The sequence below is a fragment of the Crocodylus siamensis genome, chromosome 1 (assembly GCF_052110815.1).
Source record: "Crocodylus siamensis isolate JL-2025a chromosome 1, ASM5211081v1, whole genome shotgun sequence".
Classification (NCBI taxonomy): Eukaryota; Metazoa; Chordata; order Crocodylia; family Crocodylidae; genus Crocodylus; species Crocodylus siamensis.
Genome location: NC_143395.1, coordinates 33,425,084 through 33,452,307, shown reverse-complemented (window position 1 = coordinate 33,452,307; position 27,224 = coordinate 33,425,084). Strand labels below are relative to the sequence as shown.

General features: G+C 41.7%; 1 protein-coding gene across 1 annotated transcript in view; it reads left to right on the top strand.

Moving 5' to 3' along the window:
* Positions 1-27,224, top strand: part of TPO (thyroid peroxidase) — a 75,952-nt gene that overhangs the window by 38,674 nt on the left and 10,054 nt on the right. Inside the window, exons 7-12 of the mRNA XM_090031890.1 lie at positions 10,908-11,166; positions 11,993-12,163; positions 14,398-14,635; positions 20,282-20,490; positions 23,339-23,509; positions 26,209-26,340. Coding sequence (XP_089888016.1) covers positions 10,908-11,166; positions 11,993-12,163; positions 14,398-14,635; positions 20,282-20,490; positions 23,339-23,509; positions 26,209-26,340 — 1,180 coding nt within the window. The remainder of the gene's footprint in view (positions 1-10,907; positions 11,167-11,992; positions 12,164-14,397; positions 14,636-20,281; positions 20,491-23,338; positions 23,510-26,208; positions 26,341-27,224) is intronic.

Here is a 27,224-nt window from a genome sequence, read left to right as displayed (position 1 = left end):
CAGTAACCAGAGCTACTGCACAATAATACTGCTGAATGGATTTATGTGCCATGTGATGCTACTGCACAGTAGTAACAAGCTACTGTGCAGTCACTATCTTGTGTAGATGCTGCTACTGAGTAGGAAATTGTATTTCCATTGGCTATTCACCTATTTTGTTTTTTCATTAACCATTATGAGGATTCCACATTCAGCCTTTGCTTTGCTTCACTTTTCCCTTTTTTCTTGTTCATTACATATATTCCATTGAGACAATTTTTGCTACCACAACCTCAGTGGGACACAAATTGTTCCCTTCGTTATTAAATAGGGTTTCTTTTCCAGGAACTATAATGTTCTACTCTATTTACATGTTTTAGTTTCACAGATCCTTTACTTCCCTCTCTCAACCAATTCAGGATTATTTGGAAATTGGTTTTCAGACTAAAGTGTGTGGGCTAATTTTGAAAGGGATAGAAAAAATACTTCATTCAAATATATATGTCAAGTAGAAACCCATTGCATAACCAATTCACACTATGATGTGCATTTGAATATTAAAATTATATTTAGGTCATGAAAGTAATTTTTTTCTTGAGTAGTTTTGCAGGGGTAAAATGCTGTTTGTTTAAAAAGAATTGTATTGACAGGTTCAGAATGGTGGTTGAGTCTAGTTAGCAGAAAGGGATAAGTCAGAAACCAAAAGCTCTGCTTCTGTGCACTCAGATGTTAATAAGCAGGAATCAGAAACATCATGCTCTTAAAGAAAATAGTTTGCATGAGGCATTAAGGCATTATACTACATGACTCTGAGCTACTCATTATCTCTAGCAGTATTATAGACTAATGACATCTGCCTGTGGCATATTAGTAACTGGCTCAGGCACTTTCATTCAGTGTATGTAATTGCACTATCTCTATTAGAGCACTAGTGATAGCTAAAGTTGAAGTTGGATGCTGTTTCCAGTTGCTATATATTTCTAAAATTTTCACCCTTTAAGTTAAATCTATACAGACGCCCTCTTTGCCTGAGGGGATACATTTTATGGAAAGGTTCACCAGGATTTAAAAAAAAATTCCAATAACAAGACTGAAAAATATACTTTTCCCATTAGAATAGTTTTTGTTTTGGGGGCTGTTTTTTTTTTTTTTTTTTTTGCAATATTGTTTTTAAAACATTTTTCATAACAAGCTAATACTGGAAGGTATTTGCTATTGATATAACTTATGTGGCATGTGTACACTGTGGCAACAAACAGCTCAGTCTCACCACTGGGGCAATTAACACTTCCTACTCACTCCCATGCCCATCATTAATACCAGAAATGAGGCAGAAAAGACACTATGGCACACACCAAGCCATTATAGATCAGTCAGCCTGCCTTCACTACCTGGGAAGTAACTGGAGTAAATTATAAAACGATCGTAAAGAGGAAGAGGTGATCACTAGCAGTCAACATGGATTTGTTAAGAATGAACTGTGACAAGCCAACTTAATATCTTTCTTTGGACAGGATAAGAGTCTGGCAGATTAAAGAAATACAGTATAATATACTTAAGCTTTAATAAGGTTTCTGATGCAGTCCCACATGACATTTTCATAAACAATCTGAATAAATGTGGGCTGGATAGTTATGTCATCGATTCCATAGATTTCATAGACATTATGGCTGGAAGGGACCTCACAAGCTCATCGGATCCAGCCCCCTGCCCAAGGGGCAGGAAGTCAGCTAGGGTCAAATGATCCTAGCAAGATAGGCATCGAAATGTTTCTTGAAGTGTCCATAGTAGGTGCTTGCATCACCTCTGGGGGGAGTCTATTCCCTGCCTTAGGGACTTGGACATTAAAGAAGTTTTTCCTTATGTCCAGCCTAAAACAGTCTTGCAGGAGTTTGTGACCATTGGACCTCATCTTCCCTTGGAGTGCCCTGGTGAACAGAAGTTCTCCCAGTTCTTGATGAACACCTCTTGTGTACTTATAGGCAGCCACCAGGTCCCATCCCCCCTCTGAGCCTGCACTATTCCAGACTGAAGAGCCCCATGGATTTCAGCCTCTCTTCATAAGGCCTGTTCTCTTGCCCTCTGATTATGCGTGTGGCTCTTCTCTGGACTCTCTCAAGCTTCTTGACATCCTTCTTGAACTGTGAAGTCCAGAATTGGATGCAGTACTCTAGCTGGGGCCTCACCAAGGCCAAGTACAGTGGGAGGATGAAATCTTGAGATTTACTTGAGAAGCATCTATGGATCCAAGCCAAGGTTTTGTTCGTCGGGGTTTTGTTCATCAGGTTTATGTCCGCCTACTTACTAAGCTTATTAAAGTCAACCTGGATCACTAGCCTGTCCTCAGGTGTGGATGCTATGCCCCAAAGTTTAGCGTCATCAGCAAACTTAAGCAGTGTGCTTCTGACACCAAAGTCCACATCGTTGATAAAGTTGTTGAAGAGAACCAGTCCAAGGACAGAGCCTTTGGGGATGCCACTGGTTACAGAGTGTCATAATGACTCACTGCCATCAACCGCTATTCTCTGGGTCTGACTTCAGAGCCAATTCCCCAGCCATTGGACTGTGGTGTAGCCGAGGCCACAGTTGGCCAATTTTTGTAGCTGAGGCCAACTGGCCAAGTACAGTGGGAGGATGACTTCCTGGGTCTTGCTTGAAGATGCATCAATAGATGCAAGCTAGAGTTTTGTTTGCTTTGCCAGCTGCGATATCACACTGGTGGCTTGGCTTTTTTTCTCCCGAGGTAGAGCACCTTGCATTTCTCCATGTTGAATGCTATCAGGTTTTTATCCACCCACCTTGTGAACTTGTCAAGATCAGCCTGGATCACAAGCCTAGCCTCAATTGTGAGCACACTTCCCCATAGTTTGGTGTTGTCAGTGAACACCAGAGTCTGGATCATTTATAAATATATTAAATAGTACAGGTCTGAAAACAGAGCCCTGGGAGACACCACTGCTCACTATGGGCCATGTTGATTCCATTCCATTAACTACCATTCTCTGGGTCCAACCTCAGATCCAGTTCCCCACCCATTGGACCATAAGGTTGTTGAGGCCACAGTTCCCCAATTTTTCCATGAGGACATCATGGGACACCTGGTCAAAGGCGTTTTTGAAGTCCAAATACATTATATCAACCTCTTCTCCTTTGTCCAGGTGATATGTCACCTGGTCATAGAAGGAAATGAGATTGATCAGGCAAGACCTACCTGCAGCAAAGCCATGTTGGCTATCTCTCAGACTGTTGCCTTCCATTAGCCTGCCATTAATGGTTTCTTTGATGATTTTTTCCAAGATCTTTCCAGGGATTGAGGTCAAACCAATTGGCCTGTAGTTTGCTGGATCTTCCTTCCTCCCTTTCTTGAAGATAGGCACCACATTGCCCCTCTTCCAATCTTCAGGTACCTCACCCGAGCACCATGAATTCTCAACTAACCCTGCTAGTAGTTGTGCTATAATGTCAGTCAATTCCTTAAGTACACTTGGGTGCAATCTGTCCAGGCCAGCTGATTTGTGGATGTCCAGCCTCTCAAGGTGTTGCCTCACAGCATCTATGCTAATGATAGGCATGTGTTCACCCTTACCCTGGTGATCCTGCATCTTATCAGGCAGGAAAGTTCCTTTGGGCTGGTGAAAAACCGATGCAAAGTAAGAATTAAGGAGATTTGCTTTTTCCTGGATGTCAGTTATGAGCTGCCCCACTTGGTTTAGCAGGGGTCCAATATTGCCCTTGGGTTTTTTTGACTTCCCATATATCTGAAGAAAGACTTTTTATTGTCCTTGATTCATGTACCCAGTTGGTTACAGCCTTAGCTTTCCTAGTTCACTCCTTACAGGTGCAGACCAGTGTTGAATACTCCTCCTTAGTAGTGTTTCCTGTCTTCCACCCTTTATAAACTTCTCTTTTTAGACACAGGAAGTCTATGAGTTCCCTATTGAGCCAAAGGGGTTGCCGAGCCCTTTTACTACCTTTCCTATGGGATGAAATGGACTTCCCTTGTGCTTCAAGGATTGCTTCCTTAAGGAAAAATGACTCATCATAGACTCCCCTCCCTGTCAGATCATGGCCTCTCAGGGCCTCAACAGCTAGCCTCCTGAGCTTATGAAAGTTGTCTTTCCTAAAGTTGAGGATTTCTGCATTGCTGACTGACTTGCAAGTTTTGCAATGGCTAGTGGAAGAAATCAATTCATGGTCATTATCTTCCAGCTTCCCTTCAATTTTTAGGTTGCTGACCAGATCATTCCCTTTGGCCAGTACCAGGTCCAGCAGTACCTTACCTCTTGTGGACCTGTAAACTTCTTGAGACAGGTAGAGCTCATCCATTCATGTCAAGGTTTGTGACTGATCAGATTTGGCTGAGTGCTCTTCCCATGAGATGTCAGGGTAGTTGAAGTCTCCCATGACAACCAACCACTGAGAGCATGCAGCCTCAGCCATTTCCCTAGAGAATTTGTGGTCAAGCTCTTGCTCCTAATTTGGAGATCTGTAGTAGACTCCTATCATTATATCCCCTTCACCACATTCCCCTCATATTCTAACTCAGAGGATCTCAAGTCACCATCCTTGGGTGCCAATCTCTGCTTGTAGGGAAGTGCACTGCTCCTTCACATAGACAGCTACCCCCCTGCCCTTTCTTTCAACACAATCTTTCCTGTACAAGATATAGCCATCTATACCTGTGATCTAATCATAGGTGGAGTCCCACCAGGTCTCCGTTATCCCTATGAGATCATAGTCATTTCTCTTTAACAGAAGGGTCAGTTCCTTCTGTTTGTTCCCCAGGCTCCTGGCACTTGTGTACAGGCAAATGAGTCTGCCATTGGAGGCCCTAGGCTTCCCTGTACTCCTATCTGTCTAAAAAGACCCTATCTGTCTAAAAAGAAAAGCCCCATCCCTGGGCTGGAGTAGGAGTTTCATAGATTTCATAGACCTCAGGGCTGGAAGGGACCTCGGGAGATCATCGAGTCCAGCCCCCTGCCCAAAGGGCAGGAAGTCAGCTGGGGTCATAGGATCCCAGCAAGATAAGCATCCAATTTACTCTTGAAGGTGTTCAATGTAGGTGCTTGAACTACCTCCTCTGGCAGACTGTTCCAGACCTTGGGGGCTCAGACAGTAAAGAAATTCTTCCTTATGTCCAGCCTGAAAAGTCTTGCAGTAGTTTATAACCATTCAACCTCGTCATCCCTTGGGGCGCTCTGGTGAACAAACATTCCCCCAAATATTGGTGGTCACCTCTGATAAACTTATAGGTGGCCATCAGATCACCCCTGAGCCTACGCTTTTCCAGGCTAAAGAGCCCCTATGGCTCTCAGCCTGTTATCGTAAGGTCTGTTTTCCTGTCCTCTCATCATGCACGTGGCTCTTCTCTGGACTCTCTCAAGCTTCTCCACATCCTTTTTGAATTGTGGAGCCCAAAATTGGATGCAGTACTCCAGCTGTGGCCTCACCAAGGCTGAGTACAAGGGGAGAATGATGTCCCAGGATTTGCTTGAGAAGCATTTATGGATGCACCCCTCCACCCCCATTGGCAAGCAGCTGCTGGGGACTCCACCCATCAGTGATCTGGTGCCCACCTCCAGACTTGGGAGGGACCAGTCACCCATGGATAAAAGTGCCAGAAAAGCCCCACTAATGCACCTGAACTATATAGACATCGGGTTAGCTCATGCCAAATAATGCATTGTCTCTTCTGGGTATGCAGTGGTCTTGGCACAGGAGTACACAGAGTTTAAAGTAAAGCATTTTTTTTTAACATCTCCAAGCAGCCTCCAATTATTAAAACTAACAAAAGGACATTGCTTTTCATAGTTTATAATTAAAGTGTAGAACTCATTGCTAGCGGATGTGGAAGCTAGCAGTTTAGCCAAATTCAAAACAGGGATTGGACTAATTCTGGGAGGAAAGAGGCTATTAAACATGGGGGTTAGGGCTACAGCCTCTGAAACAACTCCCTAGACCTTAAATGCAGTAGGCTGCAAGGGAGAGAGGAACAGTGGAAAAAATCTTGGTCATACCCATTTCATTAGCTGTTTACATGTAGGCTTATTTTTTAAACTTCTGCAGGATATAAATTGTGACATTTCATTGCCAAATGAAACTAAATAAATTTATGTATAGGGTAGCTCCAAATCCTTGGCATTATATGTTCTGATATACTGTTCCTATGGTTCTCTGGCAGGTTCCACATCTTTCTTCAGTATGCTACTCAGTTTCTGCTTTACTTTCCTAAAGGGTACTTCTGTCTGACATCACACCCATCATCCAATGGATGTATGAGTTTTTGTCTCACTCTCAAATACTTGCACCTTTTAGCATAAGACATAAGCAAAACTCTTCTGTCTTCAGTCCTAATAAAAAAATTTAGTCCCAGAATAAATAGAGAACCTGAAATTGAGTTGACCCCTTCTTTCAGTTGTACAACCAAAATGGACATTTGAAATCCATTTCCAATAGAAAAGCAAAGGCTTGCCTGTTGTTAACTGCTGTATTAAGTTGGAAGGCACACAATAAGAATTGTACCTAGAGCTGGTTTTGTCCCAGTTAGTGCTGTTCTGAACTAAGGTGGACAGTTTGGGTTGTTATGTCTGCAGAACAAAGTACCATTTCCCTTTATTCCACTTCCTTCTCTTCTTAAATATTTGAATATTGCTGCCTCAATATTTTCCACTCTTACTAGCCTGTGAGGCTGGGAAAATTAGTTCCTCACCTTTGTCTGATTCTATGAGATGCTACTGGTAGGATACAAAGCTAATTCTAACCATGTAACAGTTGAAAAGAACTATCATGAAAACCTTGATCATAACATTTAGAAAATGTTGGAAAATTATAACTAATGGCATCCACACTATTTCCAGCAAATAAAAAAAATCTAATTATTTGACAAGTAACATGTAAGGAAGAATCTAATCAAGAAACCATCCAAAGTCCTCATGTATAATGTTTAAAGTAGCTCCTTTGCTACATGAACATTTTTAATTTAAAAAGTACAAAACTTCAAGCTGACAAGGAGCCACAACTACCCATCCAGTTCTAGGTACAGTGATTGTTACAGGTGTACAAGTCATAGCTCATAGATTTTATGGGAGCCTGCTTTTCTGGGTGTCATACCTAAGATAATGAAATATATTATCTGATGAAGTTTTTTAATACTAACTAGATTTTCAATATTCACTGCATCAAGCTTATAGTGTATTTGTCCTTTCGGTTTATTTCATATTCTACTGAACCTATGATATATTTAATGAGTTCACTATACTTCATAGTCATCCCATTATGCTTTATTAAATTCAATGTAATCTTTAATCTATAATACAATTTCATTTTATTCTGGGAATTATATAATTTCCTCATTTTTGGTCAGTTTTACTTATATGCTTCAGTATTACTTATATGCTTCGATAATTCTATTACATTATAAAAAGACTTTGATAGGAAATGTTTATCAGAATTCCTATTTTAAATTCTGATTTTTAGGAGTTTATAAATTGGCTGCAGCTTAGCATAAAATATCTACCAAAGAATATTGGGAATGAATATTTTAAAACCTGGTCATTTTTAACTTACAGGAAACAAGATTTGTGTCACAAACAGGTGACTTAGAATCTGATGATAACAAAGGGAATTTATGTAGGTTTTTATAATAGTTTATGTTGTTATCACCACTTTTTAAGTACCCAGTACTTGATATGGTAGCAATATAATTTCTAAGGTTCACATCAACTCTTGTAAACAGGCAGCTATTTTAAAAAGGACAGGTAACCTCTCCTAGTCAAACTTTGGTTTAGTTGATATGCTAGGCAATTGGGGTGCTTGTACACTGATCTTTTTTTTCTCACAGAGCCTGCCTACCTCTCCTGTGGCCAGGGGGCAAGCTGCTGAGCTGTGGGGGCCCCAGGCCTTCCCTCCACAGTGGTGCTGCTCCCCAGGCAGCACCCACCCACTAGCGGCCCACCTAGGTGGCCCCAGGGGCTGCTGCTGGCATGGAGGGAAGATCTAGACCTCTCTGCAGCTCAAGGGCCACTCGGCCTGCTGGCAGCTCACCGCCCCCCACCCACCATGGGAGACATGGGCAGGCTCTGCAGGGGGAAAAGAAAAGGATTCCACCCCTCACCATAAGGATGATGGAAGCCCCTAAATTGAAATGGTGGGGTTTTAGTCATCACAATTAAAAACCCACCATTTCAATTTAGAAGACTAAATACCCATCATGTGTACAAATGGCCTTGGTGGTTAAAACAGTTTCTGGGAAGGTGGGAGTTATCTGTCTCCCCTTGGATTGAGGAAGATTTTGAACCCAGCCTGCCACTGCTTGCTGATGTGCTTTAGCGATTGGCCTATTATTAAAAAAAAAAAGTAAGCAGCACCACTTTCTCATCTAGCCAGAAAATAATAAACTTTGCTCATTCTTTCAAAGGTATAGACATCACAGTCAAATGGGTCGCCAACTGGCTGGAGGGCCGCACCCAGAGGGTGGTAGTGGATGGGTCCTTCTCAACCTGGAAGGATGTGGGCAGTGGGGTTCTGCAGGGCTCAGTCCTCGGGCCTGCACTGTTCAACATCTTCATCAGTGACTTGGACAAGGGGGTGAAAAGCACCCTGTTCAAATTTGCTGATGACTAAGATGTGGGGGGATGTGGGCATGCTGGAAGGAAGCAACAGACTACAGTCGGACCTAGACAGGTTACAAGGGTGGGCGGATGAGAATAGGATGGGATTCAACACAGACAAGTGCAAAGTGATTCACCTGGGGAGGAACAACCAGCACCATACCTACAAGTTGGGGAACTCCCCTCTTGTCAGCACAGAGGTGGAAAAGGTTCTTGCAGTCCAAGATGAACATGGGCCGGCAGTGTGGGGAGGCAGTCAGGAAGGCCAACTGCACCTTGTCATGCATCCACAGATGCATCTCGAGCAGGTCCAAGGAGGTGATTCTCCCCCTCTATGCAGCACTGGTCAGGCCACAGTTGGAGTACTGCATCCAGTTCTGGGCACCACACTTCAAGAGGGATGTGGACAGCATGAAGAGGGTCCAGAGGAGGGCCACTGGCATGATCAGGGGACAACAGGGCAGGCCCTATGAGGACAGGCTACAGGACCTGAACCTGTTCAACCTCCACAAGAGAAGGCTGAGGGGGATCTAATGGCCTGTTATAAACTAGTCAGGGGGGATCAGCAGGCATTGGGGAAGTCACTGTTCCCCCCGAGCACCGCCAGGAGTGACCAGGAATAACGGTCACAAGCTGGCGGAGGGTAGATTTAGGCTGGATATCAGGAGGCGCTACTTCATGGTCAGGGCGGCTAGGATCTGGAACCAGCTTCCAAGAGAAGTGGTGCAGGCTCCTACCCTGGGGGGGTTTAAGAGGAGGTTAGATGAACACCTTGCTGGGGTCGTTTAACCCCAGTACTCTTTCCTGCCATGGCAGGGGGTCAGACTAGATGTTCTACTCAGGTCCCTTCTGACCCTAGAAACTATGAAACTATCTACTTTAAGGGCAGGATTCTGGACTGTGGATTCAGTGTGAAAAGAAACACCTGCTTTCAGCCCAAACTAATAGTTATGTTGTGCTGAGGGAAAAGATGTCACACCCCAGTACTTAATGCCTCCTATTGGCTAGCTGTAACACATGGTTTCTTGTACCTTTCCAAGGCATATAATTCTCTCCATCTAATTGATTAGATTTTCAATTGAACTCTGACAGCCATTTATCTAAAAGTTGGGCATTGCTATGCCAATATTTTACATAAGTAAATTCTTAGTAGGATCTAACCTAAACTTAAGTTGTTTGTTACCCTCTGTAAACTAAGGACAATATTATTTTCTTTCCATATATCAGTGGTTTTCAACCAGGGTGTCACAGCACTGTGGAGTATCTTGCAATCCTTTCAAGGGTCACACGTGGTATTGCACAATGTTAGCAGTGTTAGGTATGCAAACATGTTTGACAAAATCAAGACATATTGAAGTCAAGTAGAAGGCAGAGTTGATTTCCACCTTATAAACCAATGAAAGTGTGTGGTTAAACACACACAATCACACAAACACAAACTTTTGTGAACCAAAGCTCATTTCATCAGATTCTGTGAAAGGAAAAGCAGAAAGCAAAGTATGAGAGAGAGAGAGAATGATAAACCCAGAGATTTTAAATAAGAATCCATATTCTAACATCTTGTGATCTTTCTGAGTTTTTTGCAACAGAAGAATTGTTGTTATTTTTCTCTAGTCAGAAAATAAGTGAAAACTAAGAGCTGGCATTTTCTGAGGGGTGCCTTGAGTCTAGCGAGAGGTGCCTGCATTCTAAAAAGGCTGAGAACCACTTCCATACATGGCTGTTGAGACTATTGGGTCTCAGACATCCATTACATTTCTAGTGGGAGAAATGCCACTCTTCCACTAGAAATTCCCAGGGTACAGACAATTCCTCCCTCTTGCGCAGGGAATGTCCCATCTGCAGAAAGAACTACTTTGACACTTGAAAGATCTCCCTAGTGTCAGAGTTTCTCTTGACAGAATGAATGCCTGTATGCTTCTGTTTGACTCCTCTATTATCAGAAGGTATCTGGGGAGGCTCAGGGGAGGAATTTGGATGATCTGTGGGATCAGGGAACCAGTCAAACTGCCTCTGTTTCGGGAAAATGCGGGAAGGAGGGGAGAATCCCCATAGCTCAGACCAGGGTGTTGCCAGTCTGGGAAAGGTGTGAGTAGGGAAGCAGCAGAATCTTCAGTCTGGAATACTTGTGTGCTTCCTTTTTCAGGAAAATTTCTGCCTCTACAAACTTCCTAGAAATTTGTAGCAGTAGAAATGAATTCCTATCACTTCTTTTTGTGATTAAGTGTTTAAATTAGCTTTTAGAAAGCTCCTTAGAAGTGGTAAGCATTATCATGTTATGAAAATATTAGCTATGATATCTTTTTTCTTTCCTTTCAGATCATTACCTTAAGAGACTATATCCCAAAAATCATTGGTCCAGATGCTTTTAATCAATATGTTGGACTATATAAAGGTTATGATCCCTCAGTAAATCCCACAGTTTCTAATATCTTTTCAACCGCTGCTTTTCGTTTTGGTCATGCCACAATTCAGCCAATAATAAAGCGACTTAATGCACAATATCAAGATGATCCAGACCTCCCAAATCTTCATTTACATGAAGTTTTCTTTAGCCCCTGGAGGCTTATAAAAGAAGGTATGCTTTTAATTGGATTACATCTTTGCACAATATTTCAGCATTTTTCAAAACTATTAGTCTAGTGACAGAAATTATGCTTAAACCTGCAAAAGTGTTCAAAAACTGGTTCAAATCTGTAACATAATAGAAGTTCAGTGCACATAAACCACTTGCAAAATGGCTGAAACTAATTTAAGATAAACCTGAATGGATGTAGTATCAGACTCAACTGATTTAGGTTAAATTGGTTTACGGAATTTCTGTCCCAGATCCTCTCCAAATTCAAATTAACTCACAGTCTCCCAGCATCCCAGGCTGCTTTGCATCTCCCCTGCAAACCCTCACTTGCAGGGTGGCTGGGTTAGCCTTGACCTAAGCTGCCTCCTCCAACAGAGCAGGAGGCATGTTCCAGTGTCCCCTGGCTTTGGGCCTGAGCCACTTCAGGCAAGTAGCTGCATTTTCAGAATCAAAAGTGAATGTCTGTTCACTAGCTTATCAGTTCAATTTACACAGTTTAAATTAACCTGTGAAGATTGAATTAATTCAGCCTTGGGCTTTTTTGACTGTCTGTACTACATTCCAGAATCATCTAAAACCAGTGTGTTAAACTGATAATGAATTGTAAAAGCTTTTACGGCTAAACATTCTTGTGATCTTTTAAATGTGTGTTGTCCTAAGAACAAGATAACACAATTTCAATTGCAGTATTATTTCCCATTTCAAAATGCACTGTAATATTCTTGTCATTAAATGCACTTTTAAATACAGTTCAGCCAGGGTTGTTAGGAAAGTTATAATGAGTTATGTCTCATAGTGTAACATTGAATTTGATTTGTGTTGAAAGGAGGTTTGGACCCATTATTAAGAGGTCTCCTAGCAAGGTCAGCAAAACTACAGATGCAAGATCAAATGTTGAATGAAGAATTAACTGAAAAGCTGTTTGTATTGTCAAATAATGGTTCACTGGATTTAGCATCATTAAATTTACAACGTGGACGTGATCATGGACTCCCAGGTCATTATTTTTTCCTGTTTTTTTTCTTGTTATGTATTAGGAAGTTCCTACTTCTATTTGAGATATATCAAGAGTTTACCAAAAGGTTCTGAAGTGATATTTAATCAGAGATGTAACCATGTAACCAGTGCTGCTTTTAGAACACCACAGCATTTTGATAGTAACATTTCACTAGCCTTTCACTACATTTGATAGTAACTATTCACTAGCATTAAAATGAAAAATTACCCCTAGAGACTCTAACGGGTCATTCATTTGTGAAGGGATTATTATATCTTTAAGGAGTAGCTTTAGCAGCTATGCCTGCTATTGGGATTTTTCAGAACTTTAAAAATCTCAAAATATAGGGAATAATGGGCAGGGGGTGGGGAGCGGGACATGGGGGACAATTCAGTTTTAACTATTTATCAACCATCTCCTATTTTGGTTTTCTAAATGCAATGAACAACTTCAAATTTTCAATCTTAAAATGACTTTTGTGTTTAATCAAAATTACCTGAAAAAAAGGAAAGGTAGTCTCTTTGGGAGAGCACAGTATGTAAATTACTTCCATCTCTGTAGAGAGAGACTTCTTAGAGATGTAAAAGTACAGTGCACAGAAAATAGAAACAGCAGTTTCATAGCTACTTATGTCACACTGTCCTTTCTGATAAGCATCATTAGATGCCATGAATTCATCTCAGCATGAGCTGTTAGAATCTTTTCACCAAAATGATTCTAACGATTTAGGTTTTAGATACTGGTAATATGTCATTTTTATATTATTCAGAAAAGCTGTGTTTCCCATTTTCTAGTCTTCTGGTAGCAGTATACTACCTTGTAACCATCGCTACTGCCTCTGACATTATACTCTGTGCCTCCATCATTTTTTCTTCATTCTAACAGGCAACCTTACAGATTCAGGTCAACTATAGGGAAAAACAGTCACATGGAGTGCCTCTCTATATTTGTAATAGGGTGTGTTTATTTCCATTCCTCTTTTTTCTTTTATTAAAAATTCAAAGCCCAAACATGTTTTTCTTTGTGTTTTTATATTAATTTGCCTTCACCAAAATGTTTCCATGGTCTAGTTTTCAGAGTTTTTAAATATAAATGCTATTTTATATCCAGATTTGTTTCTATTAATATGATATGGCATCAGTTAATATATCTTAAGTGCCATCACACTGGACACATCTACATGAGATACTTACTGCTCAGCAAGCTAATTAGTTGCACAGTAAATGTTGCATACCTACACGTGTGCCCCATTCGGCTGGAGTAAACTAATTTACTCTGCAGCAAGATAGTTCTTGTAAATAAAGCAAAAGCTGTGTTAACTGACCGGCATGAGTGGGGTAAGGGTGGTGCTGGGTATCTAAAATTCTGGTTATCTGAGGCAGGGGTTTTCAACCTTCCTAAAAACCCCTACAGAGCAGGGAGGGTGGAGGGCAGTTAACACAGATTTTACTTTACAAGTGTTATCCTGCTGCAGGGTAAAAAACTTCACAGCAGCACACATGTAAACAATGTCTCATCTGGCTGAGGCACAAGGGTGATTCTGCGTGGAGCTGCTTGCCAGCTAACCCTGTGCTAAAGTACCCTCATGTCCCAGCCAGCCTTTCCACAGCATGCTGACCTGGGGAAAGCAGCCCTGGACTGGCAAGCTCACCCTCCAGGTCCCCTGCCAGCCAGAGCTACTCTGACATGGCTCAACATGCTATGCTTCCCGGCACACATGTAAATGCACAAAGGGGAGTAATAAACACCAGAGTTTATTTGAGCACATTAATAGGCATGTGTAGATGCTCCCAGTGGGCGCATCTATTCAAGACGCTATGGTGCCATAACGATGCCCTAGGTGCCGTAGCATCTGTTGGCAAAAACTGCAATGCTGCTGCTATGTCAGAGTTATGCACTCATTATAGTGCATTGCTACAGTGATATAGTGGCCAAAAATAACCATGCACAGCCAACACGGCACAATATGAGTTGTCCCTGCACCATCTTTTAGTACCTCCCTTAGGAAGTAACAAAGGTGCTATATAGCCATGTGTAGATGTGACCACTGAGTAATATCTCACTCCCTAAGAAGTCCAGTTGCTTTCAGCCAATTATAATTAATCTGTTTTCAGAATTAGGTGCTATTCATTGTGAATAAGTCAAAATCTCATCCAAATAATTAGTTAATTTTGAATGTTACATTAATTAGTGAGTTTTCAAGTCTAACTTTATTATATATATAATATTTACAGGTTACAATGATTGGCGAGAATTCTGTGACTTACCAAGAATAAAGACTCAAACTGACATGAATACAATTATAGATAACAAGAAAATAGCTGAAAAAATCATGAAATTGTACCATCATCCTAACAATATTGATGTTTGGCTTGGTGGCCTAGCAGAAAACTTCCTTCCAGATGCTAGAACTGGCCCACTGTTTGCATGTATAATTGGAAAACAAATGAAAGCACTGAGAGAAGGTGACCGGTGAGCATTTTTAAACTGTTGATTTTTATGCAGCAAAAAATTGCTGGGCATTTTACAGGTGTGAGAAAATAAGACTTGAAAGGAAAGAGGAATGTTGTTATCAGCAATTCCTATGTTCCCTTGTTCTTTATCCCTTGACAGCTTAGTGATTTAGTCAATTTGCTTTTTTGCCTGTTTTGTTTCTCTTAGGATGTGTGCTCTATTCCTGCCTACACAAAGATCATTCCTGTGGATAGTCATGTCAGTATTCAGCAGGCAGATACCTGCCTTCCCAAATTCCTGCCTGCATAACCCCTGTGTGAGATTTAAGCTGTCTGTGTATAAAACTTCACTTTGGGAGAAAAAAAGGAGTTTAAGAACTGAAGGTTCAGACTTTGAATGAATAAGGGATTCAGTCTTAATCACTGCATTCAAAATGTAGAGTGCCCATGCAACACGTTATAAGTATTACACAATTGACTGGTTATTCACACAATTAATTTAAATTGGCCACGAGTGCATTTTTATTGCACAAATAGCTGTCCAGCTATAAAAAGAGCCAACCAGCTATAAAATTAGTGCTTGAAAATGTGTAACAATTCTAGAGCTGGTTTCTAGCCAGCTTTAATTTTAATGTGTAGCAGGGATCATATTCTATTTCTAATGGATTCTAAAATCCATTGGAAGTCCTGAAGAATGGATATCATTTGTGAAGATATGGAATTCTGGGGAAAAAGAAGGACCCAAATAATCTGTTACTAGTTAGAGTCCAGTCCAACAAGTATTCATATAAGTAATATTGACTTATTTGATGAACTCATTTCATATTAATGTAGCTGCTGGGACTATTTTTGGACCCATGCAGAAGCAGAAGTCTAGGTACCTAGATAATTTGGAAGTCAAACATTTAGGTGACTTGTGGGGCTAGGCAGAAAGTGAATGGAATTTTTTTGGATTGAAGTTTTCCCATTTATATACCTCCTTTCCACTCAAGTCCTGCTTTAGGTGCCAAAGTCCTTTATTAAATCTAGTCTTAAGGCCCAAACTCCATTTCTTTGCCAAAATGACATACCCATCATGTAAATAAGCATGTAGTCCCTAACCAATGCTAGCTGACTTAGTTCAAAATATCAGTTCCCAGATGCTGGCTCAGGCTCGTAAATCAAAATCAAGCAAGATTTCTGACTGGTTAAAATTCATCATGACAGTTTAGGCTTTTTGTTGGTGATATATAAGCAAGCTGTTGAATACCATAATACCCTTCTTTAGGTCTCTGAGAAAAAAGGAGGCACAACAGTGCTAAATAGGTGATAGAATAAGGGCATGTGCAAAACCACATATGTAAATAAAAACAGGATAACAGAGGTATTATCAGATTTTGGATGACTGCCATAACGCTTTTTGGATAAAAGGCTGTGGCATGTTGAATAGTGACAAAGTATATCTCCAGATTTGTATCTTTTAGTTTGGTAGTCTAAGTGCATGTCTACACATGTGCTTTAATGTGTATTAGTTATTTTAATGCTCATTAAAGCATCACTAAACAAAACATGCTATTTAGTTAATACACATTAAAATAGGCTAGTGTGCATTAAGCATCATTTAAAAACTATAGGTGTTTTTACACATGCTCCAGGTTGGGGAGAGAGTAACCGTAACTAAAACACCCTCAATACATCATGTACAAGTGTCTCTGAATTTCAAAATGGTAGCGGGGGCACTTTAACTAAAACTCATTGAATGAGCTTTAATTAAAGTACCCCCACTGCCATTTTGAAGTGCAGATATCCTGATACATGAGACAGAGAGGCTGCTGGAGTGCGCTCATTAGCACACTCCAGCAGACTTGATTAATTGCAGTTTGTTGAAGCAGTCTCCCTGCATGTCTACAGTCACCCCATACTGATCTGATCACGGGGTAAATTAATTCCTGACCCCAAATTTCATCATTGGTCTAAATCTGAAAATCTAATTGGAGGGGTAAGACCATTAGGCCAGGGCATTGGCATACCTCACTCAAAATTCTCAGGCAGCCAAAACTCAATGCTTCTGAAAAAGCCTCCAAAAAGTCTTACTGGCAAGTTGGTAGAATTTATTATAAAGAAAAAAATCAGTAGTCACATGGTTATGCATGGCCAGAGAAGAGTCACAGGGAACTCCTGTCATACTCCTGTCATACTCCTGTCATACCAATCTGCTAGAGTTCTTTGAGGGTGTTTACAAGCATATAGATGGGGGAGGAGCAGCTGACATAATATATTTGTATTTTTGAAAAGTCAACAAAGTTCTTCACCCAAGGCTTTTTAAAAAACAAGGTACAAAGCAACACAAAAAATATTAGATAGAAAGTTCTTTCTTGGGTTAAGAACTGGTTAAAAAATAGGAAGCAAAGGGTAAGGATGGAAGGTCGAAAGTGGCATCCCACAAGCATCTATATCAGGCCTGGTTTTGTTCAAATTTTTTATTAATGGCCTGGGAATTGAAGCTTACAGTGAAGTTTGCAGATGACACTAAATGATGCCAGGTAGTCAATTCCCAAAATAATAATAGAGACCTCTAGTCCAATTGCCTGAATTCTGAATCTACTGCAGGTGGTTCCCAAGACTTCCTGGCTGCTCTTGCATATCTCCCCGAATCTCATCAAAGCTGTGAGCCTTTTATTTTATGGCTTGCTTCTTCATCTGGAAAGTGAAAATACTACTGCTCTTTACTTAGTAGCACAAGAGACACAACTTGTAAATCCCACACTTATTTTCCTGGTACATTCTTTGTGATTGGGTCAGTCTTTTGGGTGTTCAGAATTCTCCTCCTACAATACACGACTTGCCATCTGAACCATGAAGTCTTTTCTGCTCAGCTCATGTTTTCTGGCCTGATTCAGCCCCCAGCAACTACCCCTCAAGCACTACAAACGCCAGCTTGTCTCTTCTTCTTTTGAGCCTGCTGCTGCTTCCTCCTGTGAGTCCATTGAGTATATATGTCCCTATTCCCTGCTCCAACAATGTGGCTTCTTTGTTCTGCTGCTTGTGATTTTTCTACCCTCCCCTTGAAAACATGTTGAAGGAAGTTGTTTCTTCCAGTTTTAGTCAGTCTTCATAGCATACCAGTCATTTGATCCAAACATTATGTTTAATAATTCCATTGTAGCTAGCCTGGGAGAGATGTATTTATCATATGCCTGACACATGGAGAAGTCCATATTCATAGACAGGCATTTGATGATACATTTTGCAGAAACAATTTCATAATCTCAGCTAGTATTTTTTACATTACACAAAGGTTTCCTAAACCATTTTAACAGTCCTCTAATGTAAGTTAAACATATATTGTGGAGATACATAAATACTTATGTCACAACTGTGCAATCTAACTGCTAGTTCATAAAACACTAAACACCAGGTACAACTTATGCAATTTGAAACTATTACTTCATGATTTCAATATTTTTAGTTAAGTATGAAAAGTAAGAACTGATTACTAGCTCTGCATGTAAGACTAATGTTAGAATAGTGTTCTGTTCTAAAACTTGGTGTTAGATATTTCTGACACCAGGATGGTGATAGGGATGTTAGATATATCTTGGGTGCATTTACATTTGCACTTTGCTGCTGAATTGACTAATTAACTCTTTGGTACAGCACCACCATCTACACTTGCACTGGTATTATGGTGCAGTCAATTAATTAACTCCGCCATAGGATAGTACTGTTGGGGACAGTGTATTATCCTACAGTTAAGTAATTACATGCACTGAAATGGATGTGTAGATTGTGACAGGGGCTGGCTAGAGCACAAGAGTGCTAAAGTGCAGGCCACCTAGCCCCACACTTTAGCACTCTCATGCCCCAGCCGGCCTTTCCACCACCAAACGGTCTACCTGGAGTCTGAGGCTGACCCGCCACCAAGCCTGCTGCCAGCACTGGGCTGCTTGGGGCCAGCTCAAACTGCTGTGATCCTGGGTGGACATGCAGATGCAGCGATGGTGGGAATGCAATGGTGGTGAAAGACAGAAATATTCAAGAACAGGATCAAACTGTTCCTCTTTGCAACTTGCCAATATAAACCTATGTTTAGTATACTGATGGATAGATAATCCTCTCCTTTAATGTTAGCACTACCTCTTTTAGACACTTTTTTTCAGCTCCTTTATTACAGGATCTTATCGTCTTTATTTTGAAATACCTAAGGGGAGGTTTCTGAGTTATCTCCAGGAGTCCTTGTTTTCCCTGATAAAAAAACACAAATTCATTGATTAAAAAATTACAAATTCTCTGAGAAACCCCCCTAAATCTGTGATTAAAATGAAAGACTCCTCATTCCTCCAATGCCCCTCCCCCCTGCCCTGCTGATGCCACTCACTCCCCCCCAGTAGACTCATGGTTCTGCTCATGCCCCTCACTCCCCCCATTAGCCCTCCAGGCCTTGCTCATGCACCTCACTCCCCCCCAACCCTCCATGCCCTTCACCCCTGCTCCCCCCAGCCTGCTGGCCTTGCTAGTACTCCTCACTCCCCCCAAAAACCTCTTGGTGCTTGTCACCCCCGCCATCAGCCCCCTGGCCCTGTTGATGCCTCTCACTGCCAGCATGGCAGCAGTGAGAGGCACAATCCTGCAGCCCTCTGCTACAGTCGTGTGGGCAGAGGACATATTGCCATGTCAGTGCGGAGCTCACAGCGGCAAGGAGATCCCCATGCAGCCCTGCCATGCTTCGCAGTGCCGGGTTGCATCCACTGGGTTTCAGAGGCCCCAGGGGAGGGCAGCAGAGTGTGGAGCCCAAGCCCACAGCAGACAACCCACACCTGCCTCCACCCCACACACAGATCTGGGGGGGCATGGGTCCTCCCTACCACCCCGGGAATATGCTCAGTGGGGGGGAGCTGGTCCCTCCCTCCTGACCCTCCAGATGAGCCATGCGTGGCCCTGTCCCACTCCCCACTGGGGCTCTGAGGCTACGAATTGTGGTCCTGGGCCCCAAGCCTGAAGCCTCATGTACCATCCGACTGGGCGGTAGCCCCAGTCCCAACCTGTCCAACTCTCTTCCTCCCTTACTATGAGGGCCTCAATTCCTTCCACCCCCCAACACACTTGCCTGCGGGAGCTGCTCTCCAGGCTACCTGGGACCATGTACCTGTACAGACATATGGTGCCCCCTGCCTGACCACCCTCCTGCAGAGAACTCTTTGCAAAACTGCAAAAACCACAGATTTCTCTGATAAAATGAGAAATCTACATTTTCTTCAGGAAAAGGGTAAAATCCATGTTTTTTTCCCATTTTTCCATGGGGAACAGAAAACCCAGATCCCTAGTTATCTCTGTCAGAGCAGGTATTCAATCCTGGATCCTCCATTGTCAATGAGCCATTCAAGGGAGTTCTGAGCACCTACATTTCTTACTGACATCCATAGAGGTTGCTGAATGTTTGGTACTTTGCAGGGGTATTGAGCTCTTTGCATGACTGAGTTCCTCGTGAGTTTTAAGATGGGATTGTAAAACTTCAACCTATTAAATTAAATTAATTATTATTGTATCTCCATGAATAAGTGTATATTTCATAACTGTCTTTTGCTAAAATGTTTATTTTTGGTTTTATACTAACACTGTATCTGCAGTCATGAATATTCAACTCTTTGAATTTTATCTCTTTATAATGCCTCTGTTATCTTTCCAGATTTTGGTGGGAAAATGATAATATTTTCACAGAAGTTCAAAGGCATGAGCTCAAAAAACATTCTTTGTCCCGCATAATCTGTGACAACACAGGACTTGCAGAAGTGCCACTTGATGCCTTTCAACTTGGGAAGTTTCCTGAAGACTTTGAATCATGTGCCAATATTCCAGGAATAAATTTAGAAGCTTGGCAGGAAACCTATGAGCAAGGTAATCTAGAAAATTAAGCATCTTCTCTGGTTAGGTAGAATGGGTGGTTATTGATTACAACATTGTCTTCAGAGCTGAGAGCCCTGAATTCAAATCCCCTGTTCATCAAAGCTCTCCTATATGACCTAAGGTGGGGCCAGAGCTATTGCAACCACTGCTGCCAAGCTGGATACTCTGTGTCCTGGGCCACAGTGGGACCAGTGCCAGAGCTGGAAACAGAGACGTGATAGAAAGGAAGCAATAGTGAAGGGGGAAAGAACTGGTGCAGCCAAGAAGGAAGGCATGGGTCAATGGTACATCAGGCATGGTGGCGCAGGCTGAAAGCAGAGGCAAATGGTGGGGCAGAAAGGGGTCAGGGCATGCAGGCCTGGGGGGAGGCAGGATGGAGACAAATAGTAGGCAGCCAAGGAGTATGTGTCAGGAGGCAAGGTGTGTGAGGGAGTTTAGGCACATGTGGGAACGGAGGGCCAGGCCTCAGGGCCTGAAGATACCAGGGTACACAGGCAGGCAGCATTGGGAAAAGTTGTGGGGAAATGAGCAGCAGGAGGCAAATGACAGGAGTCAGGCCATCTGACCCCCCACTGCTTGTCCCCCCATGCTACTGCTTGCCCTGCTGCATCCGTTGGGTGGGTGATGCATAAATTAAAGATGACCCTTTGATAATTAGATTCTATACATGGAGATTTATAAATTTTTATAAATCTCCATGTATAGAATCTAATTATTGGAGGTTGCCTAAATTCAAAGCTGTCTTGGATTTGGGTAAATATGGTAAATAGGTAGAATATAGATTCTACCTCAGCCCAGATCCACAAAAGGTCTTCATTGCCTGAGCCCAATTGTGTGATCCACAGAATTCCTACTAATCTCTTTAGGCTTTATCCAGATGTGCAAGGGCATGTACTTGCAAGCTGCATCCACATGTGGTGTGGACGTTTGGTTTCCTGGGAACAACTAGCAGTTTGGCACCTTGTGCCGTCTCTGTCCCCAAGAAAAGCCCATGACACATACTCTGGCATGTGGCAAGTTACACCTGGGGGCAGTAGGGGAGGCTGATGCCAGCACACTTCTGGCCCCAGCAGCCTTACCTGGGGTCCTGGGGGTCTTCTGGGGCTGCACCAACAGCAATTGCACCACATGGAGCCTAATTGGCAGCCATAGCACAGCTCCAGCTGGTCTAGCTTTTGAGCAGTGCACTCTTCCTGTGCATGCGCTGCTCTGTGTTTTTTCTCCAGATATCCAGCCGTCAAAAAAACCCTCCACACTGCTTCCTTGCAGCACAGAGAATGACTGAACATGCAGTATGTGGTGCCACAGACATGTCTGCACCACTACATACCCCATGGCTGCACTATGGATGCAGCCTCAGTGGCACAAATAGTAACAGCACAAATTTGTGGCGCTACTTTTCGCTGCAGAGCCTGCCCCTGCACGTGCACTTCGATGAGGGACAAATTGTTCTGCTTTGGGCAAACTGCCCTTTCCCCACTCCTCCTGGCTCCCAGTGTGCTGGAGCAGCTAGGGTAAAATAAAATAGTAGAGACACGCCAGCAGCTGGAGCATCTCCCTGGAGGACTGAGTCTCTGTTTGTTCTGTCACATTCTATTGTAGCATGTGCCGCAGCACTTTTTTTCTTGGCATTTTTTTTTCGACTGGGAAATCCTGGTAGCAAATTTGTCCCCCTACCCCAATTGCAAATTTGCAGTGCAGGGCACATTTTAACATTTCAAGCATGCAGTCTGTGGTGCCACACACCACATGTGCTTGGATGTCTGGACGTGACTATAGAGTCTCTGCATACTTTAGGTTCACCAATAAAGTTTTGTAAGTGCCTGGAGTGCTGCTACTGTGTATATGCCCAGAATGACTACCATGCTACTGAGGTGGAGAAAGGCAGGATTGGGTGTCTGAGTGCTGGTCACATTCCTAAATACATTTGTCCAAATACAGTCCTAGGGACCAGGTCTACCCACTCTACAGGGAGTGACCTCATCCCTGGGCTAAAGTCTCATGCTCACGCTTGTTCGCTATTTCTGTCTTTCTGGCCCCATGACTTGCATTCTTTTCTGCATAACAGCATCTATTTAACAAAATGCCCCAACCCATTCTCCACAATATCATTATGTATTGAGCACCCTCTTCTAGTTGTTGGTTTGAACTCACTCTGACTGGAAAATGCCTACATCCTTTTATCCTACTTTGTACATGAGTGCTTTAACTTATAGTCTCTTATATAAAAAGTGACAGTCAACAGTTCCCCATTACCTTCTTTTCCAGATGCCTTTTAAAAGAAAGGAGGAAACAACTCATCTACACTCAAAGAGATGACTTAGGTTCCTAAATTCAGAGTGAAGTTCAGGGTTGAGAATATTGTTTTGCATAGCTATCAGCCAGGGAGAGGGTGGGATTTTACACACACTTCTCCTTCAGGCTAGCTTAGCCAGCTCACACTCAGTATACTGGATGTTGTGACTCCAATTCTGAGATGCAATCCACTCCGTAGGCATTTTAAAGGGATCTTAGGAACCAAACTCACAGTTGCAAGCTCCTCTCTGAGGGTGATGCTAAGTGGGTTATGCTAATTATTGCCAATCCACCTTTTTTTGCATCAGATCCTAAATAATAACTGTACAATGTTCAGTATGAAAAAGTAAACATTTAACAAGAATAATGCTTCTTTCTGATAGAGTTTAATACAGCTTTTGTCTAATTTTTAATTCTTGGTTAACTTTAAGCCTGACTCAATAAATGTAGTCAGTGTATCAAGGACATGGAAAATGATGTTTGGTATATAAAACTATTCAAACTGACATGTATCTTTAATATATATGTCTCCCTTTATTTCCAGAGGAAACATGTGGAGTCCCAATGAAAGTGGCAAATGGCGACTTTGTATATTGTTCAGAATTTGGAAAATCCATAGTGATTTATTCATGTCAATTTGGATTCCGGCTACAAGGAGAAGAACAATTAACCTGTACAAATAAAGAATGGAGTTTTCCATCACCAGTTTGTATGGGTATCTACATTTAAATGTGTCTTACTTTGTAATGGCCAAAGACTTACAATATTCACCAAAAATAAAATTGCCCTATTGTCCTTTAAAATATCTGAGGGATCTCAGACTCTTCAGCCAAAAGAAAAGAAGGCTGAGAGGGGACCTGATTGCGGCTTACCGCTATATCAGAGGTGTACATCAGGGGCTTGGTGAACAACTGTTCAGCAGGGCACCCTGGGGGAAAACTAGAAACGATGGCCACACACTCCTGGAAGATAATTTCAGGCTGAACATTAAGACCTTCTTTACAACTAGGGTGTCCAGACTATGGAACAAGCTCCCCCCAGAGGTGGTGCAATCATCTACCCTCAAGGTCCTCAAGAGAAGACTGGACGGTCACCTGGGTGGAGTCACCTGACCCCAGATGTCTTTCCTGCTCATGCAGGGGGCTGGACCCAATGATCCTTCAGGGTCCCTTCCAGCCCTATGATTCTATGCTTCTGAAAAAAAAACTGTTTCAAAACTTTCACTTTCCATATTGTAGCAGCCAGGGGTGTGCTTTTTAAACTGAAGAGACAGCTAAACTTCTAAAATTAGTATAGCTGTAACTCCATACAACTACTTAAGGGATTTTTAAATAGATGTTTCAACTCCACCAAGTCTGATTCACAAGTCAACTTATAGGTATGATGTCAAGGGAAAATACTGATTTCTACTAAACAGGAACTTAGAATGAAGTTTTGTGACTGCCGCTGAGTATTATACTGAAAACATATACTTTCCTTTGTTCCTATAGTCAGCATCATAGCAGAGCAACTGGAGACTGACCCCATTATCTTTCTGGTGCTGTTTTGAAGGGAGCTGTCCCTCCCATAAATAACTAGTATAGCACCATGAATCCAGACATCTAGTCAGTAAGGAGCACGGGAGTTATAAAAGTAGTTAATTGACTCTCCTGCTCCTTCATATAAATTTGCTAATTAGAATTAGAATTAATGCACATGAAAAATAGTACCAGTTAAAAATTATACAGTGCAGGTTTTCTTTCTTAGCATGGTTCATGAATATTTTCAGGGTGTGGCCTTTTGTGTTTCTTTGCTTTTCTTCCACTTCTCCTTTTTGCTACTGAATGGGAGAGGAGGTTAGAGGAGAAAGGGGGCACTGCAAACATTTTATTAAGGAAGTTTCACTGTATATGAGTTCATTTTATGCAGGGTTCATCTTCCTCTGTGTGCTCAGGTTTCTGAGTTCCTATATATACTGAAACTGTTTAGCCTTTATGAGAACTTTAGAGAAAATCAAATCTGAAAAGGCCATATTTAGGAATACTTTGTAGGTGTTGGCAAATTAATTTTAATGCAGGTGCTACTGCTGATGTTCAGTAAAGTCTGCTTATCAGTATTTCTGTGACAGTAGAATAGACAGCTATTCACCTTAATTGCATACCAGATAGAGAAAAATCAAATGAAATCTGCAGCCTTCCCTTTATTGAAATCCTATTTGTCTGCAGAATTCCACCCACATAAATGCCATATAAAGAAATAAAGCTGTTAAATAAATAATATATTTTTTCAATATATTAATGTTCTAGCATAAAACTGAAAAAATAAGTTACATGAATTAGCCATTTCTCATCCCAGTTTTTATTAATATGTTCAACAATGTAAACAAAAGTTTGTATATCTTCTATATGAAAACAAGCCATTAAATAGACAGTACCTTTTTAATAAAAAGAAAATCATCAGGAAAGCGCTTGTACAGAGGCTACTTTACTTTATTTTACTTTTTTACTTGTACTTTATTTTCACAGTAGATACCACTTATACTTTATACTTGTACTTGTGCAAGAACACAGTAACACCTTATTACTCTTGTTGGCTCATGTAAATCAGTTGATTCCCGACTTTGCCAGCTTTTCTTATATTCTCATACTTCACAGCCTTATTTTCTTCAGCAGAGCAAAAAATGAATATGGAAGTGGGTGGCAGAATCTAGGCCTAATTCACTCTGCCTCTATTTTTCCATCTCTAAAATGGAAATAATGGAGCTTGTTGTAGTTAAGAGATACCTGAGGCAGGTTGTACAAAAGTAGCTAAGTCAGCTAAGTCAACACAAGACTGCAGGTACAGTAGGCTATTTTGTCTATATTTTGCTTTAGGGTATGTCCACCATTCAAAAATCCAATTCAGAGGTGTAACTGCAGCTCTTGTAACATTCACTTGAGTTTTAAATTGCCTAGTGCACATATTGGCAGCATTGCAGAGCATTTATCCTTTGCTAAAATATGGGTGAGTCCTTTTCTTCCTCTTCCCCTCCAGGTGATTTGGATCCTAAGATAATGGAAGTATAACATATAATCAACCCTGAATCAGATGCTTAAAGTGGAGAAATTTGCATATAGCCAGGAACTTAGCATTTCCCACTGGTAATCTGTTCAGTGCCTGCATGTTCTTGGAGGCACCTACAGCTGTCCACTGAGAGGAAATAAGAGAACTTTGTGCCTCTACAAACAAAGTGGAATCACTCTCATAAAGCAAGATCATATTTGTGTACAAGCAGTCACATAAACTTAGATGTCTAATATGTGGACCAGGATCTAGGAATTTGTGTACAAGTGTTCTTCTCTTTGTAATACCTGTTATTGGAAGCATATTTAATAATGTAGTGAATCATCTTGATAGTTTTTGGCCATTAATTATCATGATGTGTTTATTTTACAGACATAAATGAATGTGAAAACCACATGAGTTCACCCTGCCACCCATCTGCTAACTGTATTAACACCAAAGGCAGCTATGAGTGTCTTTGTTCTGATCCCTATGTGCTGGCAGAAGATGGAAGAACTTGCATAGGTAATGTATCTGCTCCTACCAGTGATCTGGGTATGCAAATTGCAAACTTGAAATAAAAAATAGTTGTTATTCAAAATCTACTTTTAACTGGTTAAATTATATACTTTAATCAGCCATACCTGTAAAGATACACTCAGTTTGTCAACCAAAATGAGGCTGCCAAATGAAATATAGGCACAATTATAATCCAATCTCATCTTGAGTAATTCCAGTATTTGTGATATTCTCTAATCATTCTCTGAGAGTGCTTGATTTTCAATCTATCTGAGCTGGATGCTTGTATAGCGGATATTGAAAACATTGAGGTAATATTATATATAGCCAAAGTTAGGTTTAAAGATTTTCAACTTTTATTTTTTCAGACTACTAATAGTACACAGTACATCAAAGTCGCATCTTACGCGGGGGTTACGTTCTGAAGTCAGCGTGTAAGGCAAAAATCGCATATAGTCAAAATTACCCCACCACCGCCTCCCTGTAGTAGCGGCGTGCATGCAGTGTAACAGCTGCACCTACTATGGGGTGGCGGCGGCGGGGGACAACCTGCTGCTGCTGCTCCGCACATCCTCGCTGCTGTCAGGCACCTTCCACATGCACTCCTCGCCCCTCTCATCTTCTGCCACCTAGTCCCGCCAGGGCACCCAGCTGAGCATGAGCAATCTGCTGCCCCCCAACCATGCCGGCACATGCAGGCAGTACCACGCGGCGCTGCACTACATGCCATGCCCCAGCTGGCACCCGGTGGCCAGCCGCAGCAGCCAAGCATGTATAGCTGAATTTGCATAAGTTAAATGCGCGTAAGATGTGACTCCACTGTATGCTACTGCAAGAGCTGTATAGAAGTAGTAACTGTTCACATATTATAGCATAATACTTGTGCCTTA